Source organism: Tetrao urogallus (assembly GCF_951394365.1).
Source record: "Tetrao urogallus genome assembly, chromosome: 19".
NCBI lineage: Eukaryota > Metazoa > Chordata > Aves > Galliformes > Phasianidae > Tetrao > Tetrao urogallus.
Window position 1 is genome coordinate 9646735 of NC_136832.1, and position 21645 is coordinate 9668379.

At 50.2% G+C, this 21645-nt stretch overlaps 2 protein-coding genes across 2 annotated transcripts in view; one reads left to right on the forward strand and one right to left on the reverse strand.

The window, feature by feature from the left end:
- Positions 1-5277: 5277 nt before the first annotated feature.
- On the reverse strand, positions 5278-6622 carry RPL35 (ribosomal protein L35). The gene is made up of 4 exons (XM_079544655.1): positions 6603-6622; positions 6245-6381; positions 5951-6032; positions 5278-5481 (listed from the first exon to the last, which is right to left on the reverse strand). Exons 1-4 carry the CDS (start codon positions 6603-6605, stop codon positions 5332-5334), a joined length of 372 nt encoding a protein of 123 aa, XP_079400781.1. The 5' UTR covers positions 6606-6622; the 3' UTR covers positions 5278-5331.
- Positions 6623-7165: 543 nt separating this feature from the next.
- SCAI (suppressor of cancer cell invasion) overlaps positions 7166-21645 on the forward strand; it is a gene marked incomplete at both ends in the record, with an annotated part of 30477 nt that continues 15997 nt past the window's right edge. Inside the window, 4 exons of the mRNA XM_079544538.1 lie at positions 7166-7218; positions 7328-7372; positions 16737-16868; positions 21430-21525. Of these exons, the coding sequence (XP_079400664.1) occupies positions 7166-7218; positions 7328-7372; positions 16737-16868; positions 21430-21525 (326 nt within the window). The remainder of the gene's footprint in view (positions 7219-7327; positions 7373-16736; positions 16869-21429; positions 21526-21645) is intronic.

Genomic DNA, 21645 nt, shown 5'->3' on the forward strand with positions numbered 1-21645 from the left:
GGGGCTGCCGTTCTGCTCTGTGCTCTCTTGCTGCACCAATCCAGCGATGGGTTGGGGTTAGGGGCATCTCTCCATTCCCGCTGGGAGAAAAAACAGCAAAAATGAAGCACGGCCGCACCGTGTCCCCGGCCACAGCGCTCCCACACCGCGGGCATCCGCACGGCACCTGTGTGCGGTGCCACCGGCACCTCCGTCCTGCTGCCCAGAGCCAGGCAAGAGGAGGGAGCGTGGGGCCCGAAGGGGCGGGGAGGGGGGAGCTCCCAGGGTGAGGTTAATGAGAACCGCGTGGCTGGAGGGCAGTGCTGGCTAATTGCCGCCTCGAGGCCTCCTGCGAAGCGCCCCTCTGAGAGCATGCCCGGGCTGCCATTAGCACCAGATAACAAGGAACTCTGCGCCCGAGTGACGGACGTTTCCTGAGAGCAGTCCTTCCCCAGTGGCTCCCTGCCCCACCTGGGCACCACAGCCCGGTCCCGTGGATCTGCAGCTCGCCACCGACCGCCCCATCCCGAGGCTTTGCTCTGTGTGGGCGTTGCGAAGCATCCCCGCTGCCTGCCCCACTCCTGCTTGACACAGCACCAGCAGTGAGCAAAAACAAAGGGCCTTTGTCTCCCCGAGGAGTTATTATGATGTGTTCTTCGGGCTTCCCCGGCCCCCCACCGCTCCGTCTTCTTCTCAACTGAAAGTCACCCTGATGCCTTTCTCTGCTATTGTGTGCCATGCGCTCCCCCACAGCTGCAGCCACGGAGCCGCCTCTCAGCTCCTTTTCAGGGCTGGAACACGCAGCTCAGTGATGCCTGAAACCTCCCTGGGTGCCGCCACAGAGCTGGGCCAGATGCAGCCCTGCCTGCCGCTGGTCTGCACAGTGCCACTCGTCCTCGTGCAGCTGGCCAGGCAGGGCCAAGTGGGACAGATGTCACCAGGCAGTCTGTGGTGAGGACACGTGGTTGGGACAGGACGGGCTCCTGCCGTGCCAGACGCAGCTGACTTCCAGACATTCCTCCTGTGCGAGCCCAGCACCACCTCTGCTCATAACGTGATTAAGAGATTAAAATCCCTCCGCGTGGCAGCGAGCAGCAAATGTAGCTTGAGATGGGAACACGGCGGGACTGCAGGGCCCGAGGCCATGGTGGTGCAGCACCCAGGGAAGGGTGGATGGGGCCGAGTGGGAGGTGGCTGCTTGAACGGCATCCTTTGCTCCACAAACACCCTCTGGTCAGCAGGGCACAAACTGATACTGAGAGGACTGGCAGGATGGGTAGTGAACCAAATAAGCCCTGGTTCTCCTCAACCTTCTCTGCTTCCTTCTCAGTTACCGTCTGGGCTGTGTGCAGGATGTGGTGCAGGTGCCATGCTCAGCGTGGGCCCTGCTCCAGGTGCTCTCCCAGCTGGAGGCAGCCTTACTGTGGCTGATGGAAGGTCAGTGCCTGCCTGGATCTGCAGTTCCAGGCACACCAGAACCCCTAGAGGGGACCAGCCCTGTGCCAAGCACCTCAGCCCTCATTCCAACTCCAGAGCTCCATGTCCACAGCTGCCATTTCCTGCTCCACCAGCCGTGCCAGCCCCAGGCCATACGAGGAAGGCCGCTTCTCCTCCTGTAGGGGAAAGAACACACTTCCATGGCCACCTCCCATACGCAACCCCCCTCTGGGCATCACTGAGAACTGTGAGGCCACAGTGCCATGCCAATGGGATCCACAGCACCTGGAGAATTCGACAGAGGGAACCAGCCCTTCCCTTGCTTCTTACGTCTGGCCAGGGCTGCTGATCTGGGGAACGAGCAATGTGCTTCAGGCAGCAGATGAGAGCGTGTTCTGGTGCTGTGCCCACATTGCAAACGTGCTTTGAAGATGGAGCCAGCTGCAGCGGTCTATTTTTATTGCCCTCCCTGACCCTTCTGTCCGCACCGTCCCCGCTACGTGAGGGCCTGGGCTCAGCCTCTGCAGCGGCACGGGGAAGGTTTCCCACCGCACCCACGGCCCTCGGGCCTTCCGGCCCGGCCCGCAGCTCCGCTCCCGCTTCGCCCACCCCGCACCCAGAGGGCCCGCCGTCCGCTCGCTCGGTGCGGGGCCACGCGGTCGCGTGGGCGGCAGCCGGCTCTGGCCGCTCGGGAAGGGCGCTCCGCCCGAGCCCCGCGGGTGCCGCCCCGCGGTCAGAGCCGGCACGGCGCGGCGGCCGCTTCGTCGCGAGGCCGGTACGCGGCTGCAGAGGAACGGCGGGAGGTGGGCGCGGGCCCCGCTCCTCGCCCCCGCCGGAAGAGCTTCCACTCCGAAAAGAGGGAACCCCGCCCCGGCGGACCCCCCGCCGACGCCATCCTCCTTTTCCTTCCCCGCGGGGCCCGCGAACGACAGCAGGTTCTGCCCCGACGGCCTCTTCTGCCCGGCGCTTCGCGAGACCGCACCGCCGCGCAGCGCAGCTACTTTTCGTTCTGAGCGGTGCGGGGCAGCGGCGGCCTCCGACCGCGGGTCCAGGCACGAGCTGCGCACCGCAACCGGGGGCCGCACCGCCGGCCCTCACAGGACCCTGCAGGAGAGCGTGCGCCCCAGACCCGACGGCAAACAGCTGCCGTCAGAGAGCTGGGACAACACAGCCGTCCTCTGGGACTCTCAGGTAAGGGGGAACGAGCACGAACTGCTGACGGCCCCGCAAAGCTCCGCACGAAGGCCGGGGACGCACATCCTTCTTGTTCTGACGGCAGCAACAAATGCTTTCCCTACCTGAACCCTTAGCAGAAGCACTGTGCTCAGGGAAGGGAAGAAACGAGTTACTGCTCATAACTGCACCTCGTGGAACTGCAGACACACAAACAGCAGCACACTGCGCTGCCACCTCAGACGTTCAGTGATGGCAGCTTCAAGCTGCTGTTAATTTTGTCTCTGCAAGTTGTCTTCTCTGAGCACAGCAGTGCTATCCCAACCTGTGACTCCCCCTGGGATATTCAGTGCCTGGTAATTAAGTTTCTTTCTGTTTTTCTTTTTTCTTCCCATTACTGACTAATAAATGGCGTGTTAGTGACAGCCCGTTGGATCTTCTATAAAGATCCTCCCTAAGCAGTGCTGCTGTCACATCCCTGGCTGGGGGCAGACAGCAGCAGCCATGACACGTGAAGCGTACTCTGATGCTGCCTCCAGCTCTGCAATCAGCTTCTCCCTGTCTTCTTTCAAATCACAGCACAGCTCGTGCTCCTCTCAGCAGGCAGTCAGCTCCTGGGATCATACATCAGTCTGGAATTTACACCCCAGTGCTCAGGACAGGACTTGTGGGCCATCAGGGCAACATCTCCCGTGTCTGCTCCTCCGTGACAGGAATGCTGCCATCAGGCTTAGTGCTGCCCCTAGCAGTGCTGGGGCACAGAACGCCTCTCCAGAAAAGCCCAAACTCACCTGAGCACAGCCTGCCCAATTGCCAGGACGCAGGAGCAGCCTTTCCTTCCCTGTTCAGGCATCAGGCTCCTGGCACTGGTCAAAAGCTCCTGTTTCTCCTAACGGGCTGCTGCTGGCCACTGCAGGGTATTCAGAAATGGGAAGCAACCTACCTTGTAACCCCATCTCTGTTTAGGCAGTGTATCAGCCTCACGGAGCCCAAGCTTCCACACACAATACTCCATCTTAAAGCGTGCTTCAGCAGCCTGGACCCCTGCAGGGCTTGAGGCTACAGCTTGCCAGGCTGGGTCCCCTTTAGTGCCAAACATATCATGTTCAGGTCCACACTGAGCTCTGAACAAAGTGATCACACAGCCAATATTAGCATCATTGCAAAGCTATCCCTCCTAAGAGCTCAATACATGGGAAACTCACTTTACCACACATAATTAGACCTCTGGTTACAATTTATTTGAGGCTTAAAAATCCTTCATATGTATGCTGAGTTCAGCAGGCAGAATTAAGATCTTTTCCCTGAACAGAGTCTGGATCCAATCTTTTGGAAGGACTCCCTGATGAGCACAGAATTCCATTTGAATACATCAACTTCACTAACACAAGCCATCGCTGCTGCATCACACCACTGGGCAACTCTTCATTACATCAGAACCAAAAAAGGCCTGCAAAATCAGAATGCTGGGCTCCAAAAGACTCCAGCAGGGGACAGAAAATCCACTTAACCAGTTCTGTGCTTCACAGGTTAAAGTTTGGAACCCTGAGATGGGGGAGTGCCTACAAACTCTCAAGGTAACAATATTCTGGTTGAACCAGCTTTCTCTGCCCTGGCTGCTGTATTTTGTTTTACTGCAATCAGCCTCCAAATGCACACGCTTGGTCAGAAACTTTCATGCCATCCTAACTCTTCAACTGTAACCAAATTTCCTCCTTTCCCATCTCACATGCTAGCAATGGCCTGACAGGACAATTCTCATTCAAAAGAAATGCCCTGCATGCTATTAGAAATCTTTAGGGTCATCTTTATACTATTAACTCTCTGGGTGAGCACAGCATCTGCCTGCAGGCACCTGCTGCAATCCCTCTGCAGCCCTGCACCATCTGGAAGGAAAGTGCTGCTACAACTTATCGTGGACATCTTACAACAGACCTTTTGGTTTATGTGCGAGAGGCTTGGGATCTGCTATCCAACGCCTGTGATACTGTTAATGAGAGCAGCACAGAACAGCATACTGCTCAACCTCAGAAATCTGTGTTTATGTGCTGAACTCCAAAGCAATGCGTCATCCTTTAGCATGCCCCTAATCAGACTCCGTAGAGCAGATTGGATCCTCTAGGTAATAATGCAAAGACAAGATTTCAGCTACAATGCTACAGTTCCCAGGTCTCCTTTTCTCCAAGACCAGAGGGCCACGTGTATCTGCTCTACTCCCTGGAGATACTAGGTTAAAAAAGCTGCTGGAAGAGGCTGCAGCGCAAGTGACACCATAGCTTTCCAGATGACCAGGGAAATCTGCAGTTTCAAGGAAGTCCACTAGGACCCCTCAGCAAAGCAGCTCACCTCCACAACACATAATTTCTGGCACAAGACAAAAATGTTTTTTCTAGAGCTCCTTAAGCAATGAATCCCAGCTGACTGTAAACTGTGCAGTTCCGATTTTAAATGAACCTCAAATTAAATTTTTTTGCCTTACACTTTAAGTTGAACCACAGATCTGTATTCATTTGTTCACTCTTCACAAAGAAAAAATAATCTTAAGCTGCAAAATGTGTTAGTAGATTAATTAACAGTAAAAGCTCAGAGAGGCACTGCGAATCCTGTTTCTCTCCACGAAACTGATGACCATCTGTATCTCACCGCTATTCAAGAGACCACCACTGACACCTTCCAAACAAAGTTCTATTTAATGACACATACTCAGCCAATGCAATTAGGAACTTCTGGTACGCTGCGCTCTTATGCCTTGATGGCATATTTTCGGACAGGGTACAAACGTTCTTTTCGCTGCTGTTTTTTGGTCTTCAGGTTTTCTTCATGTTTATTTAACCTGCGCCGCATGGCACGAGTCTTCTTTGGCCGCAGATCGAGAGGCTTATACTTTTTGCCCTGTTTTCAAAACATGAGAGTTGAGGTCAAGAGAAGGCAATGCAGGGATCAGAAGCATAAGCACACAGAGAGCCAAGCTGCACATAGACTCACAGCAGCACCTCAAGTTTCTTTTAACTGGAGCTATCTGCTCCAGTTAAAACACGAGCTGATACCAACTTCTGTACCAGCTGTATTAAACTTTGACTCAGAGAAATTGGTTGTAAGGTTGAACCTTACCTCTTGAAACATTATTTCTATCCTTTTCCAAAGAATCCAAATTCTTAACAAGTAACATTTGGAAAGTAACCAAAAAGCCTTGAGAGAAAGAATCCCTCAGTCGCTTGCAGCATAACCAACACTTAGTTAATAGTATCTGCACTGCAGGAATCGCTCCTTCCAGAAGCAGGCCGTGCCTCACAGGAAGGTCGCTGCAAGCCCCCACTGTGACCGGACAACAGCGACCACTACAGCAGAAGGGCGGACTTACTTTGTAGAACTTCCGCAGGTTCTCCTTCTGAGTCTGATTGATCACGGTCAGGACTCGGGCAATGGACTTACGCACCACGCGGCTGCGAAGGATGACAACAGATCAGCTCAGAGGGGCGGCTGGCGGACGTTTCAAACCGGAGCGCCCAGCAGCAGCGCGCCCACGTGACAGCCAGTCTGCATCGCGCCGCTTCCGCCGCCTGGCGCAGCAGCAGCTGCAGCTGCAGCAACAGCAACAGCAACAGCAGCCCCGGCCCCGCTCCCCCCCCCCCCCCCGGTTCGCTTCCGCACTCACATTTTGGACAGCTTGGAGGCGGCTCCGCCCGTCACCTTGGCCACCCGCAGCTGTGACAGCTCCACCTTGAGGTCGTCCAGCTGCTTCAGCAGCTCCTCTTTCTTCTTCCCCCGCAGGTCTCGGGCCTTGATCTTGGCCTGCGGGCGGCGGGCAGCCCGTCAGCCCCATCCCGAGCCTTCCCCCGCCCCACGGCCCCGCGCCGCCGCCCGCCCTGACCCGTCCCCCCCCACCCCGCAATAGCGGCGATCCCGAGCCCGGTGCCGCGGCGGGGGCGGGTGGGGGCGGCCAAGGGCCCGCGGATGGCGGCGGATGGCAGCGGATGGCAGCGGACGGCAGCGGACAGGGCCGCGGCACTCACCATGATGGCGGCTCCGGCGCGGTCCGGGCGGAAAAGGGAAGGGGCTGTGCTGGCGGAGCCCGCGAATAGGCGGGGGGAGGAGGAGGGGCGGCGCGCCGCCACACCCCCTCGGGGACGCGGCCGGAGAAGGCGGGGCGGCGGCGCTTCGGTGCCGGCGCGGTCGCCGTCAGCGCGGAGCCGCCTTTGCGGCTCCGACCGAGGTGCGGCGGTCGCCCCCGGGAGCGGCGGGGACGTGAGGGCGGGGCGCGCGCCGGGATGCGGGGCGGGATGTGGAGCGGCCCGGATGTCTGCGCGCCTCCCCGGCCTCACCGCAGGGTGGCGCTGCCGCGCGCCGGCCGCCTCCCGCCGAACGGGCGGTACCGCGGGGAGGGAAGGGCCGCGCGGAGCGACGGCCCGTTCCGCCAATCGGAGGACCGCGCGGCCGCCGGCCCGGCCGTTCGCCCAACGGGAAGGAGCGGGGGCGGGGCGAGGCCGGCCGGGACCGGCGCGAGGCGGCGGCCGCGCTCCGCGCAGCCCGAGCCTCGGTGGCCGTGGCGCCGGTGGCCTCGCCCGGGGCGGCGCGGATGGTGAGAGGAGCGGTCCGGCAGCGCCTGCCCCGCTGCGGCCCGGCCTCCAGGTGCGGGGGGCGGAGCGGCGCGGTCGGGGCGGGGCGGGCAGGAACGGGCGGCGCGGAGCGGAGCAGGCCCGGCGGCGGCGCGCCCCTCACCGCTGTGTCGTCCCCGCAGAACTGCCGGCCCGGCGGAGGAGCCCCGCCGAAAGCGGAAGCCCAGGTGAGGCGGCGGGCGGCGGGGCCGCGGGGCCGCGGGCATCTCCATCATCATCTCCATCACCTCCGTCACCTCCATCATCTCCATCACCTCCCTTTGGGGCGCCGCGGAGGGGTGGGGGCAGCGGGCTGTGCGTCTGGCAGGGGAGAGCCGCGGCACCGGTGCCACACCGGCGGGGTTAGGCCTCGGTTGGCAAAACGATGGCAGTTGTTTTGACCTGAACTTCCCCGTGCCCACCGCCGCTCCCGCCCCTCCGCAGGGTCCGCCGGGTGCGGCGCGGTTCCGCGATCCCGTCCCCGAGCCGTGGCGGAGCTGTGCCGGTTTGACGCTCCCTGCGGCGGCTCCTCGTCGCCCGTTCCTGCGCCGTACCGAGGCGGCTCGGGGCCACGGGTGCTGCGGAGTGCCCTCGCGGCCGGCGGCTGAGCGCGGGTCCCGCCGACCCCCGCTGTTACCGGCTCTGTTACTGCCCGTGTGGGCGCGAACGCTGAAGTCTGCCCTGGAAAAACGTCCGTCGTCGGGTTTTAGGTCTGGCTTCGATCTCTCGCCGCATAGAATAGGACGTGGTTTTGTCTGTCTGAATTATGCTTCTGTAGTGTTATAAAAGGGCTCTGAGCTTATCTCGGCAAAGTAATCCTAGTCCTCTGACCTGCAAAATGGAGCCATTGTCATAGAAAGGCCAGATTTTGCAAGAGCTGCCCAAAGGCAAGCCGTGGATCTCGGTGTCGTGTCTAAGCTGATGCAGAGCAGCACCGCTGGCCCGTGTGATGGTGATGATGCTGGTGTAAGTGAATCTCCCAGCATGCACGTGCCCTCCCACCATTCCCATAAGCGGCACAGCTGCAGCGCTGGGAGCAGTCGTTGGGAATGGTGGGAGACCGACCTGGTGTGGCTGTGGAAGGAGGCGGATGCGGTGCTGTCTGTCACCCTGGGTGAACCTCCTTGCATAACTGCTGTGGCTGCGCTCAGATGGTGCGGGGAGCGATGAGAAGCGAGGAGTGTGGCACCTGGCTGTAATTCATCTCATGGGGAGAAAAGGTGTGTTGTGTGCGAAATGGGTAAGTCAGCCTCTTCTAAGGTTTGTTGACAAACTGAGTTCTATTTTGTTCAGAGAAATGGCGAGTCACTTAATGAGAAGAGAATAATTCTCCATTCAGTCTGAGCTGCTGAAATAATACAGATAGCATACGCAAATGTGATAGCTGGGAGTTTGCTGCAGGATATATAAAAGCTATTCACGGGAATCAGATGGAGAGAAGAAATATTTGACTGTGCTACACAATTGTCATTGTTGTATGATTTTGAAATGTAGGTACGACACGCAGTCAAAATTCAGTCGACAATCCGTTTCCTTTCCAGGCGTTGGAAGTTTTTCCCACAAAGATGACAAACTGGGGAAAGCCCTTACATATAAGGATGATACAGTTCTGTGTTCTTTGTTTGCCGAGTTCACCTGAGGATCTAAATTTACAAGAGATAAAATGCTGCAAGTATTCACCAATGGAAAGAGTGTACAGCTTGTTTGTGTTATGCACTTCCATATGACTGTATTATTTGGTGGAAGGAAGTAATAAAATGATGAATGCCAATTCAGAATGTTGGAAATCTTCACAGTCTGAGTGAGTTCTACATTGAGATGTTTTCCATAACGCTGCACTGAAGGCATGGATTTCCTGAGGTGGGGGATGGGGCATCGGAGTCTCTCCCTCCGCTGTGCAGTGCCTGCAGCCCTGGGCTGACTGCGGCCGTCGCACTCCTGTTCTCTGCATCGCTTTGTTCTGGTTTAGCTCTGCTGGCTTTAAATGGAGCTGTTGATAGGCACAGGGTGAATGGGTAGCAGAGATGAATCTGATCATCTGGACACATGACTTTGGTTTGTTTTTTGCTATGGATGGTGTCATTTAGGCAAGAAGGAAGAGTTCTGGTGTGAAACTGTTTTCTGAGGCGATGTTACTGCCTAAATATTTAAGGCTGGGCTATATTCTTGGAAATAAAAAGAAAGGAAAAAGACAAAATACAGCTACCAGTTTTATCACAGAAATCTGTGTGTTGGTGTCTTTTTTATCACAGAATTTCCAGAAAATTCAGTTTTCTTTTTACAGAAATGTTTAGTTAGAGCAAGCTTTTTAGGAGAAAAACCAGGACATCTACATGCAATTTCTGCCCTCGTTTTCTTCAGTCGGTTTGTGTGAAGATGTTCTGCAGGCTTGCCTCTTGCAGCCCGGCTGCTCGTTCTGAGCACATCAGCTCTCTTCTGGATTTGTAGCCTTCAGACGGGCTGGGCACAGGAACGGCGTGTGTTGCAGCAGAAGGAAGCTGTCTGAAGGAGTGGACCGAGTTGCGTGTGGGAGCTGTGTGGAGGGTCAGATGGAGGTCTGCTTCCATGAGGTATGCGAGTCAGCTGCCAACACAAATATTACCTAGCAGCTTACATGCGCTGAGAGAGCGCAGTACAGTCCTGTAACAGGAGCAGAACAGAATAACCGTCGGCCTGGTTCCCTGAGGATATCAGTCAAGAAGGGAAGTGTGCGATGCCAAGAAGCCTGGATGGAACAGCAGGTTCAGAGGACTCCTCGCTTCAAGTACTTTTAATTATTGCTACTACTATAATGGAACACGGACCAGAAGCTGATTTTCTATATAATTAAAGCAGCAGTCAGCAGAGGGATTTCTCTGCTGCCAGGTAATGGTTCAGGAGCAGTCTTTACTCTGGAGAAATTCCCAGTGATGCTCTCTGTACAGTGCCTATGCTTGCTGGCAGCTCACTGCCAAGAATCAGTTTGGAAGGAGGGTAAGAACCGACCTGACCAAAAGGCTGTCCCTTGCCTGTGCTGCGTTCTCTGTTGTCAGCATGAGATTCCTGTTGGAAGGCAGCCACCTGCACCTTGGCTGAGAGCGCTGACAAGCTGGAGCGTGCAGTGACAGCTGCCTGTGGGTTCACATGTTGGCCCAAGCTGCCATTTGGGCTATATAGCAAATGGCTGGCCTTACTGTGAGGAACTCTCCTGATTCTCTGCATCTCATAGCAACAGGTTCCATCATATAGCAACCTTTCAGTTTTGAGCTGGGAGCTTATATAAAAGAGTTAACACATCAGTCCTCTTCTGAGTCAAGGGAAAAAAAAAACAGCTATCTTGCAACTCGGATGCTTTTCAGGAACTTGGCCGCTGCAGACACAAGAGGCATGTGCTTTTCCACACTGCTCTAGGTGATGGCTTAGTTCAAGGGGGCCCAGATTTGGCTCAGTCAACAGTTGTGTTGGCGTCCTGCCATCAGATGTGCATAAAATGGAGCTGGCTGCAGCTCCCTCCTCGCTCTAACATGGAGGGGCAGCCCAGAGGGACCCGGGGCCCCCTATGCCTTGCTGTAGGTTGTCTTGGTTATGAAAGTTAGATGGGGCTGGGCAATTCCTTCAGCATGCACTGCTTTATTGTGACTTGATGGTTGCCTTTGAACCCTGGGTTGTATTGGTTTGTGGATGTTTCCAGATGTGTAAGGTTTGTGTTTCATTTGCAGACTGTTCATGTGTGCTCTTAGGGCTTATGTGCATTGCCACAAAATCAAGATAAAACACAACTGGCATTTTAGCTGCTCCAAGCACATTGTGTGTAAATAAACCACTAAATGGTTTAGCTTGTGAAATGTAAATACACACGGCTCAGCCTGCAGCAGCTGATGGTGTTTTTCTCCTTTTCCCTCCCACCCCTGCCAAGAGCAGGCTTGCCTGATCTTTTTTTTCCTACTGCTCTTTCATACAGAGCAAATGACTGCTAAGCACCATGTAGGTGGCATGCAGGCACCTCTGTAGAGTCACTCTTTGAATTTAGAAATAGGTGCATCCTCCTCCACATTCCTTCTGAACCGTTATTTGGGATCCCTGGACTCTGATAGCCCAGAAGCTCTGCCTCGGCCTGACTTTGAGCTTGAGCTCATCTTTGGTCACAAACAAGCCAAGTCAGTGCGAGGGCAGAGGCCCAGCTGGGAGGACATTTTTAGCCTTTGCCCTTTCAACATCCTATACACAAGAGGTTGTGAACTGTAGTGAAAGGGGGATCACAGAGGGCACGGAGAGCACAAGTGTGGAACAGATCGCCACTGGCAAGAACATAAAGGAGAGAAGCAAAAATTCTGTGTCATGAAGGTAATTGGAACAGGACAGTCGCACCCCGTGGTGGTGCCCTGTGTAAAAGTGAGCCTGCCCAGAGAGGATTTTGGAAAGCTGCTGCTGGGATGGGGTCTGGATGATCCCTGGATGTGGAGGACAAGCAGGGACAGATTTCTGTCTTTGTGGTGTGGTATTGGTGAATGGCTCTGTGTTGTTCTGGAGGAACAGCTGCCACAGCCCCAGTTCTGGATACAAACACGTGTGCAGTAAGCAACAAAAAACGTACAACAAAACCTGATCCAATAGATTAAGCACTTATTTGAAACTAACATCATACGGTTGGCATTGCATTCTCAATATTCAGATTTGTTTGTGCCAGAGCAGAGCAGAATTCGGAGCGTTGGCTGTGTCCCTGCTGGGCGTCCTGAGGCTCCTGCTGACAGTGGGCGAGGGTGAGGCTGGGCCGGGCTGGTGTGCAGGATGGGACCTCGGGTTGGTAGTGCTTGCTGTGGTGTCACGTCAGGACTCGCACTGAGCAGATGACGTGGAAACACGCAGTTGGTTTGCCCAAAACATGCACTGTGGCTCTGGAAGAAAACACGAGAGCTGAGAATGCCCATCTGTAGAAGGAAAGAGAGGCAAACAGCAAATGTAGATGTGTTGCTTGACAAAGGCAAGTGCTGTGAACTAAGATACTCTTATTTCTCCAGGCCAATGATGGCAGTGTGACACTGGTCCATCCATCATAGAACAGCAACTTCTTTTTGTTTGATTTTCCTTTGAGGGTGACGTGGGAAAGAATGTTGGCATAATGCAGAGGCAGTGATTTTTTTTTTTTTTCCTTTTGATGGGTGTTGCTGTTCTGCCATTTGTATTCAATGCAAGCAATGAAACTCCAGATCGGCAAGATTTTGGGAGATGTCATTCATGCGACAGGTACTGCCTTGTGTTACATCTGTCACAGAAATACGAGTTCTGGTACTCAGGTTAGAGGCTGATCAGCACAGCCAACCCCAACCCAATCTCGTTCACTGCTTGGTTTTCTCTTTGCAGTCATCAGGTAGGTGGGTGATAAACACAAGAGCAGTGCTTTTGCCAAAGAAGAGATTATTTTCCTTTCCCTCCTATTCCCCTTCCCAGCATCAAGCGTCCTGGGTCATATTAGGCTTGCATTCACTGTCCTGTTCTGAAGGTTGTGTGTGGGTTATTTAAGGGACAGAGCTGAAAGCTCAGTGATGAAAACAACTGGAGCTTGAAATAAAATACGAATCCTTGTTCTAATTTTAGATGAGAAGCCTCACTGGGTCACACTGATTACTTCTCCAGATAATAATACATTTGTTTATCTGCATAGTGTGAACGTTTAACATCTCAACTTTATCTATGAGAGGCTGGAACTCCACAGAGAGAGTATTTGCAAAGTGCACAAAATCACCTGCTACACATGTGAGGTTACCTGCTGTAGGGAACCTGCTTTGGCAGGGGGGTTGGACTCGATGATCTCTGGAGGTTCCTTCCAACCCCTACAATTCTGTGATTCTGTGAGGTATTCTGCTTTCTGGAAGGGTTGCTTCTGAAATATCTATTCATGCCTATGGTTCGGAAATTGTAAGGTTGCTTATGGAAGCGATGGCTTGAAGTACAAATGTCTAAAATTCGAAGTTCTGGTTTGAAGTCAGACAGTTTGCTTGTCACACAGGTGAAGTATCAGTGCTCCGTATCGCTTACGTTCAGTGCTGTGTGCTTTCATTGCTTTGTTAAAGGGCAGAGCAAATGTGCAGCAAATGTCTGTATAAGTATTGCTCACCTCTTGCAGTACAAGATGAGAGTTCGAAGTCTAGTGTTGATCTCTAGTGAGAGGAATGTGTTTTTCGATTGACCATTTCAGTGAAGTAGAGAAAGCACTAATAGGTGCTCACAGCTTTTGTCCTCTAACTTTCATATGATGTGGCTGTCCTGGCTGACTGGAAGGCAGAACTCGTGGTTCTGCTGCTGAGCAGGAGCTGTGGCTTAGCAAAGGAGAGGCTGTACAAAGGCTGTCAGGAGCTGAGGGACCATGTCCAGCCAGCTCTGCTTATGTAGCTGTAGCCCCTTGTTTGCATGCACAGAGGTGACATGCTGCTCAGCTTCCATCTGTACCGAATGCCATGCAGCTGTGGGATCACTAATTTTTCTATGGAATGAGGTTTTGTCTCCTTGTGAGTGTCAGTGGATAAGCTGTGACCACCCTCTTCAGCGGACAGCTGAATTGCAGGCTAAGTAATCCTGGCTGAGTAATACATCTGGTTAAGGAGATGTGCATGTAATACAGTTATTTAACATATCAGTGCTTGGCTTTCATTGTTAGCATGATTTATTTAAGCTAGGGTGTTCTTTCACCGTTCACAAAGCATGCCTTGCTTTGCAGGCTTGAGCCTCAGTACTAGGCTGGTTGGGAGTGCTTGTCTTTGACTTGAGCAGTCTTTTTCCCTTCCAACTGAGCCTGGAAAACTTTAGCCAAAAGACAGCAAACCACAGGGAAGTGGAAACGTGTGTGATGTAAGTGACACATAACTTAAAAAAAGTAAAGTAAATACTTGCGTCGTGAAGCTTTCATCCATTTCCCACACAAGCCTTCCTGTTGCCTTTCAGCTCCAACTTCTCTGTGAAATCTTGGCATCCTCTGGGTGCCTGCAAGCCCTTCTGCCCTGCACGCTGCAGTGGAGCGAACACGACCTCTTGGATAAAGATGGATGCTCTTCTAACATTTTAAGTGGCATTAGGGGTAGTGCTGGGGATTGTGTGGTGCTTCGTGTCATTCTCTGCCTCTTACTCCTAATCCTGGCTTTATAATACCACTTTTTAGTCTAAACTCAAGTTTCTGGTTGCCTTAATACAATGTGTGGCTTGTTTGCAACATGCATTTTTTTTCTTTCCTGAACCTGTGTATAGAGGAATAAAATGAAAGCGGTAGTGCAATATCTCCATGGCATACTAATTTTTCAAGGGGTCTGCAGTGTCAGAATGTGCTTACATGTGGTTTGTTTCCTAGATCCCTGCAGCAGAAGTCTCTGACAAGAGGACAGGTTGTTCTCTCTGCTTTTCATAATTTTTTCCAATGAACAGAAAAGGTACTTTGGCCCTCTGCTTCATGGATAGGCTCAGATCCTCATACTGATTGTCACATCATGAAGCTGAATAATCTCCAAAATGTTTTATATTCAGCTATTCAGCTGACTGATCTCTGTTTTCGTTTTGTTCCACCCCCCCCCCCCCCCCAGTTCTTCTGACTTCCCACAAATTAGCATTGTGCTAAATAATTAGGAACTGTCTGGGCTTGGCACAGACTTTTGAAGTACATCTTAACTGCCTACAATCTGAAAAGTCTTTTTTCTCTTAATTCAATCATTCTCATTTTTTGTTCTTTCCCAGCTTTTTATGGTTTCTCTGCAAGAATTTTCTTCTGTCTCCTGATACCTTTTAAAGCAGCAGGCAGTGAATTCTCTGGCTTATCTGTTATTGATTGCAGAAACAGCCTTATTTGCAGAGGGTCTGATGGATTCTGAGACTTGCAGTTGGTTTTACTTGCCTGCTCCTGGGCCAGCAGTCAGGTGGCCAGTGTTGGCAAGAGTTGTGGCAGATGAATAGTGTAATTTAAAGCAGCATAAGATGAAATGGACTGTGCCATCGAATTAAATTTTGGGAATAGTGTGTTGACTGTATGAAATGTGCTTTGCAACTTCGCAAATCCCTCAATTGTTAAAAATGTATCTGAAGTTACTCTAGAGTGTCTGACCCGCCCCAGAGGAGCGCTGCGGAACCAAGGGCCTCGCCGCAGGATTTAGCTCCAGCTTGCTGCCGAGCACGTGGGACCTGGGGTACTGTCTGTCCTCCTGAAACTCCTAAATCACCTCCTGGCCACTTCTGACCTCTGTTTGTCAGCTCCCCCGTTCCCCTCAGTTTCCTGTGTTGGTTCTCCCAGTTCTTACTGTTGTGTGTTTCATGCTGTGTGACCGTAAGTGCTTAGAGATTTCAGATGCCGGCTGGTGCTTCACAGTATTCATGTTCAGCTTTGCTGGACTTGTACCAACAGGTTTTGACATCTTGTTGGTGTGTTTTGAACTCCTACACTGGCACCTGTGTTGCAGTTACCTGCAGAGATGCTTGCTACGTTTTTCTGGAGCTCTTCAGCAAGCACTTTGTGCAGCACACCCAATGCTCTTGCAGTAATGCTGCGCTCCATGATCATGTAGGTGTTTAAAACCAAATGAATGTGTGCTGCATCTTGTCTGACCTAGAGAATTGTGGCAGCACATACTTGCTAACTTCCCCAGAGCAGCTGGAAACCACTGATTTCTTCTGCTTTTGGTGGGAATGAAATGCTCTGAGCTCTCTCTTAAGTCTGCCTAGTTGTTGAGAAGGTTTATCATTACAACTGATGGAAGATACTTGTGGGTACTTTCCACTGACTGTAAGGAGTTAGCTGTGCTATTTTCTGGCTTGAATTGGGACTTTGGGGTAATTATTTATGCTAGCAAGGTCCAAACAGAGCCTTTGCACAAGTTGGAAACTTATTTAATAGAAGTGCTTACCAATCCGGTAGAGAAGTTGCTGGAGGTAAAAGCTCTGCATTGGCCCCTTGGGGTTGTGTTCTAACTTGCGCCAGAATTCTTTGAGAGCACAGAAGAGCCAAAGACCTGGCAGCAGTTTTAAACTGCTACTTTTGAGATGCGTGTGGCTTACTTTTGGCTGTTAGAAAGGATAATCTTCTGTGCATGTATGTTGTAAGTCAGACTATAAAAGCCATTCTGTCCAATTGTGCTACGTTATACCAGTAACAGCTAACAAACTTTTCAAACCATAAACAAAGTTTTCAACAGTCCCAGAAAGAAAATGAAATGTAAACAGAAGTGGGACTAGTGCCTAGATACAGCAGGGGATAAACACCTCTGCAGAAAGGCAAATTTAGAGAATATGTCTCTATTTATGTATGAAGTGTTGTTTATGCTAATATCCTTTTATTGGCAGTTTTGTGTTTGTGAGTACAGTCCTCAGTTTCTTTATTTTATGACTCTTGTGCCATTTTACATTTTGCTTTGTTATCTATTGCATTGTGCAGTAATTAGTCCCATGCTTTGGTTCTCAGCTGTTAAAGACTCTTCAGAAGAGTAACCTGTGGGGGAATTGCATGCTTGTTGTCACCATCCCTGTGGAACATGCATGCAATCTGGATGAATTCACAGTAGCCCTCAATTACTGAGTAATGTTCTGTTTTCTTCTTCATAGGACTGAGTTTGCCCTAAAACAAATCATGTCATCAGGAGGAGCTGAAGATGATATTCCCCAAGCAGAGAGGAAAACAGTTACGGATTTTTGCTACTTGCTGGATAAATCTAAACAGCTATTCAATGGCCTAAGGTTAGTGCATGTTATCAGAATTGCTTCAGAAAAGCACTGGAATGTGTGTTTGAGCATGTGAGTGATGCTGAATATATAACTAGCATTTAAACTTAAAACCAGGAAGTTTGTTCAGCAGAGAGCAGTTTGCGCTTCTGTATGGGTAATTTTGGACCAGATACGTGAGAATGTCTGTAGGAGTAGAGATTCATGCACTTCTCCTGAGATGGTAGGGAAGATGTGAGAAATGTGAGTTAAATGTCTCAGTCATGTCAGTTGGCAGTAAGCTAGAAGTTGTGAATTCTGTGAAATTGTAGAATTAATGTTTGAAACACCTGATTGAGGACCAGATGTTACTGTACAGCTTAAGCTGCATGCAACTGCAAAAGGCAGTACCACAGAAACCCCATCTCTGTGCCAGGATGAGGAGGACTGGCTTAGGTGGGAGGGAAGGTGGCCAGGGATATTTTTGTGAAGGCAATTTAGAAAGTGATAAACAGCAACGTCCAAATTTTAGTCTATATTGTCTGTGTCTGGTGAAACAGGTGTTTAATATAGACTGTGGGGAAAGGTAACATCTGCCATTGTCTTTAAAGCATTTTTAAGGTAAGTCTATCTGTTTTGTCAGCACCAATAAGAAAGGGAATAAGAGAAAGAGGAGTTTAAGGAAAATAATTCCAATTAGAAACAGTGATATAGGTTTCCTGTTTATGTCAATGTATGCTGAGTTAAAGATTATATTTCCAAGAGCTGTTCTATTTCTGAGTTTTGCTGTAGAGTCTCTTAAGCGACATGCTTTTTAGCTCATATCTTGTTGGCAGTTCAACCTCTTACTGGTCTCTGAGTAATACTGTGTGTTTGGCCCATACAGCTTGCTGTTATTCAAACACAGATGGTTAGCAAAGATGTCCCCCTCTCCCCAAAGATTGATCATGTTTTTCATGTGCTTTAAAAGTTGATTACCAAATCCAGAATACTTTATGGTCCAAAATCTGGAAGGTGAGCGTGCAGTAGAGGCAAGGAGTTCTGGTGATTGCATTCAGCGCGGTATGAAACAGGCAGTAGTGCAAGAGGACTGATAGCTTGAGGCCAGGGTTTCCGGTGCCTTACATTGACTTTCTGATGCAGCTGGCTTGAAATTTTGACCTGAGTCACTGAAGAGTACAAATTAATGCTGTCTTTGTCTGGATGTGTGATGCTCATCACAGAGATGGCAGAATACCTTCAGTCATTCTGGCTTTCATTTTTGGAGGAAAGCAGAGCTTCTATTGGATTTTCAGATGAGAGATAGTTTCCACGTGCATCCATGATATTTCAACAAGATGAAACGTTATCCAGCTAGATGAAAAGAAGATGGAAAATACTTTTGGTGGAATTTGGGCAATAAAAAAATAGAGATGAGCCTCAACAGCCAGCTCCGTTAAGTGAAAAGGAGAATGTACCTCTGTCCTTGCTGTAACTTAATGCAATTAATGTAGTTCTTTCTTGCACTGAACTTAACCACGTACAAGTTTTACCAACAAGGCCATAGATTCTTGTGTCCATAATAGTGGGGTCAAGTGACATTATAGTCTTCAGGCATCTCCTCTGTTACTGCTTGTTCTCTTGTGGTTAGTTCTACCTAGAAGGGACTTGGCAAGACCCTGACTGTTGGCCCAGTTGCTTGCTTTTTGCTTGCGTAATAAATAGATTGACACCTGCCTGCCTCCTTCATTTTGGAAGATGATTATGGCCTTCATTGCTGTATTTTATGGCATTCTCTTGTCTCTAATATCATAGAATCATAATATGGAATATGTTTCATGGGGGGGAAAAAATAAGGTGATGAGGGAAAGACAGGAGAGCAGTGACTTCCTCAAATCTCCTCTGGGCACTTCAGCTACAGGGAACTGAGCCTATAGCTGTGTTGGCAGCTGCTTAACTATTGCTGCTGCCAAAAATGCAAGGGCTCAGCCTGCCACGTCTTTGTTTCAGTAGCATTTCCTTCCTCTCTTCCCACTACAGATGCCAAATACGGCATTTGAGGAAAACATATGATGATCTGCCAAGAGTGCTGCTCTGAAGTGTACTTGACGCTCACACTGCCATCCTTTTGTGGTTGTACCTACCAGAGCAACTTAGAATAGAGTTGATAGAGTCTTTCCAGTATCTGTACTTGTTTTTGAACACCCTGAGCTGTAAGTTCTGAGCGAGTCAATGAAGTATGTGCCAGTTTCTCTTTTCCCTCCTCTTCCCACTCCCACTTGTTTTTCTCTTGGAAAAATACTGAGGAGAGGAAGCATGTTAGGAAGCAGCTTCTTATGGCGTACTGTCATCAGTTACGATTTTCTTGTTTAAGATGCTGTCTATGCTTAAGATTTTTCAGTATCACATGGAAGCTTAAAGGTTAAATAAGAGGATGTTCCACAGATATTGTACTTTCCTATATTTATATTAAGGGTCTTGTTACTCATAATGCTGAACTGCGGGAACTGTGACTGCTCTCCTTTCATGGAAAGAGCTGGTAGTGTTTAACTGTTAATTTCTCAGACTTCTAGTAAGATGCAAATTGAACCGTAGTTTTATGAGATGCTGCTGGTTTAGAAACGACAGGGCCCTGTTAGCTTCAGTACTGCAGCAGGCTGTAGCCCTGTCTTGTGCTGAGAGGCTTCACACAGCGATGGCAGGTGAGGCTGGATACTGTGTTCCTGGTGTGCTCACTGTCCTTGTGGGTCAGGGGGAAGGGAGAAGCTATGCAGAAAGCCTGTTATCCCAGTACTGCTTAGGCTCCTGAAGCAGGAGCTCCTTGGACTACCGTTCTCACCCAGTAAGGCAGATTCTCTGGTCTGATTAAAGAAACTGTGCACTACATGTCTTCGCTCACTTATGCTGGCTGCTTTCTCATGGCAAGGTTTTGTGGTACGTGGGAGCAACACGAGAACACAAAACGGCAAACGGGAGCGAAAATGGGTGGTGGCAATGGCAGGGCTTATCTGCAAAAATCTGTGAGGGAGCCATGGTAATGTATTGTCATAAATGAAGTTTTATTACAGCCATGTCAGAATACTATCAAAAGAACAAGTGCGACTGTCTGTTTCCATGGAGATCTTCCCTGTTCCCTGGGGAGCGCAGGGATCGCATGGCACTGTGCAGCTATGCCAGCTGCAATTAGGAGAGCGTGCAGCTTGAGCAATATACATGTGGACACCCAGCAGTGACCGTGGACAACAATGGCCAGGCACGTGCGTGCTGCATAACAGAGGCTTTTTAGAATGCCACTATTTTCTTGTATTCCCACCCAATGCAGTGCAGTGAGTTGAATGAGGTTTCATAGGAATGCTTAGGCTTGTGCAGGGGGAGGGGCAGAACTGAGAGGTGACTGTCATGCAATAGAAGATGCCAGGTGAGATGCAGAGACCATTTTAGATTACTGATGAGGGGCATATACATAACAATCATCCACAAACAGCTGTCTATCTCTTAGTTTGTGCACACACCTACTTCTCAGTATTTGAGGGAGGAAGAGTGGCAAGTATGATTGGCTGATATACAAAGGAACGTTAATTTCCTTTTCTACCTGGGGTGCTGTTAAAGCAATTGTAGTTAGCAGAAAGACACCAGCACATTGCTCTGGAAACTGTGGTATAGTGCTTTGCCTGTTTGACTCCTCTAGATGTCATGGCATGATTTCCAAAATGTAGTGATTTGCTGCAGCTTGGATAGCCCAGGCTTGGAAGTGCAGCCTTTGCAGGCAGGTCTGCTGCAGGAAGAGTGAGATGCTGAGTGGTGTGCTAACCAGCACAGTGATTTGAGAGAGCATTCCCTGAATGAGTAATTCTTGAATTAAATGACATACTTTGCCATGTTGGAAATGCTATTCCAGTTCCACGTCTGCTTGTATGCCTCCTCTGAATCAACTTCAGTACAGATTTGTAAGCATCATGAATTCAGTGAGAGTGACAGTCTTCATTCTTCTCGGTTGTGTTTGTTCCAAGGCCCAAACAACTCTCAGATGAAGGCCTTCTGCTAGGGTTGAGAGTATGTACCTTTAAAGCTAAAATCCTTGGGACTGCATCGCAGTTGTAGGGCAAAGGTGGAGGAAAATATATCACAGCATGGAAATTAAATGACTTAATGAAAGGAGAATGGAAGTGGCTTGACTAACTTGCTTTATAGCACTGGAAATCAATAATGAAAAAGACACACGTCTCAGGTTCCACGCTGTTGCTAGCTCTGGGTTAAGGGGTGACAAATATTACCCTGATGGTGTAACCTGATCCAGTGAATGTTGGCTGCATGCATCTACATTGCTTGCTTGGCCTGATGATGCTTGGACAGCTGATTTACACATGTTTTATAGGACTGTTTCTGAAACAGTGAGCAGCCATTTTGTTTAAAAAAGATTATTTCCTGAGTGAGTAGAAAGAAATATCATCAATCTAAATTAGTCCAAAGGAACTAATTGCCATTATATTATTGCTCGCTTGCTCGCTTCCAGGTACGTATTTCTTATTGTGTTGTTTTTTTTTTAAATGATCATATTTTATGGGCCCAGTTTAGCTTTCTGTACATAAAAACGATGAAATTACTTCTCTTGTTGCAGGGATTTACCTCAGTATGGGCAGAAGCAGTGGCAATCCTATTTTGGGCGAACGTTTGATGTTTACACCAAACTCTGGAAGTTTCAACAGCAGCATCGGTAAGGGAATGTTGTGGGCAGCTCTGTTCCATGAATTTAAAGGCAACTTTAATCTCTGGCATTACGGTACGCCAGGGGCCCCCATTAAGATTGAAATTTCATTGTGTCATTCAAGCATGA

Bases quoted from the DNA above. Each gene is read 5' to 3' on its own strand.
- RPL35 (XM_079544655.1), bottom strand. The intron at 6,033-6,244 runs GTGAGTGCGGAA...CATCCTTCGCAG, and splicing joins GCCTCCAAGCTGTCCAAAAT to CCGCGTGGTGCGTAAGTCCA. The intron at 5,482-5,950 runs GTAAGTCCGCCC...TTTTGAAAACAG, and splicing joins ACCTGCGGAAGTTCTACAAA to GGCAAAAAGTATAAGCCTCT.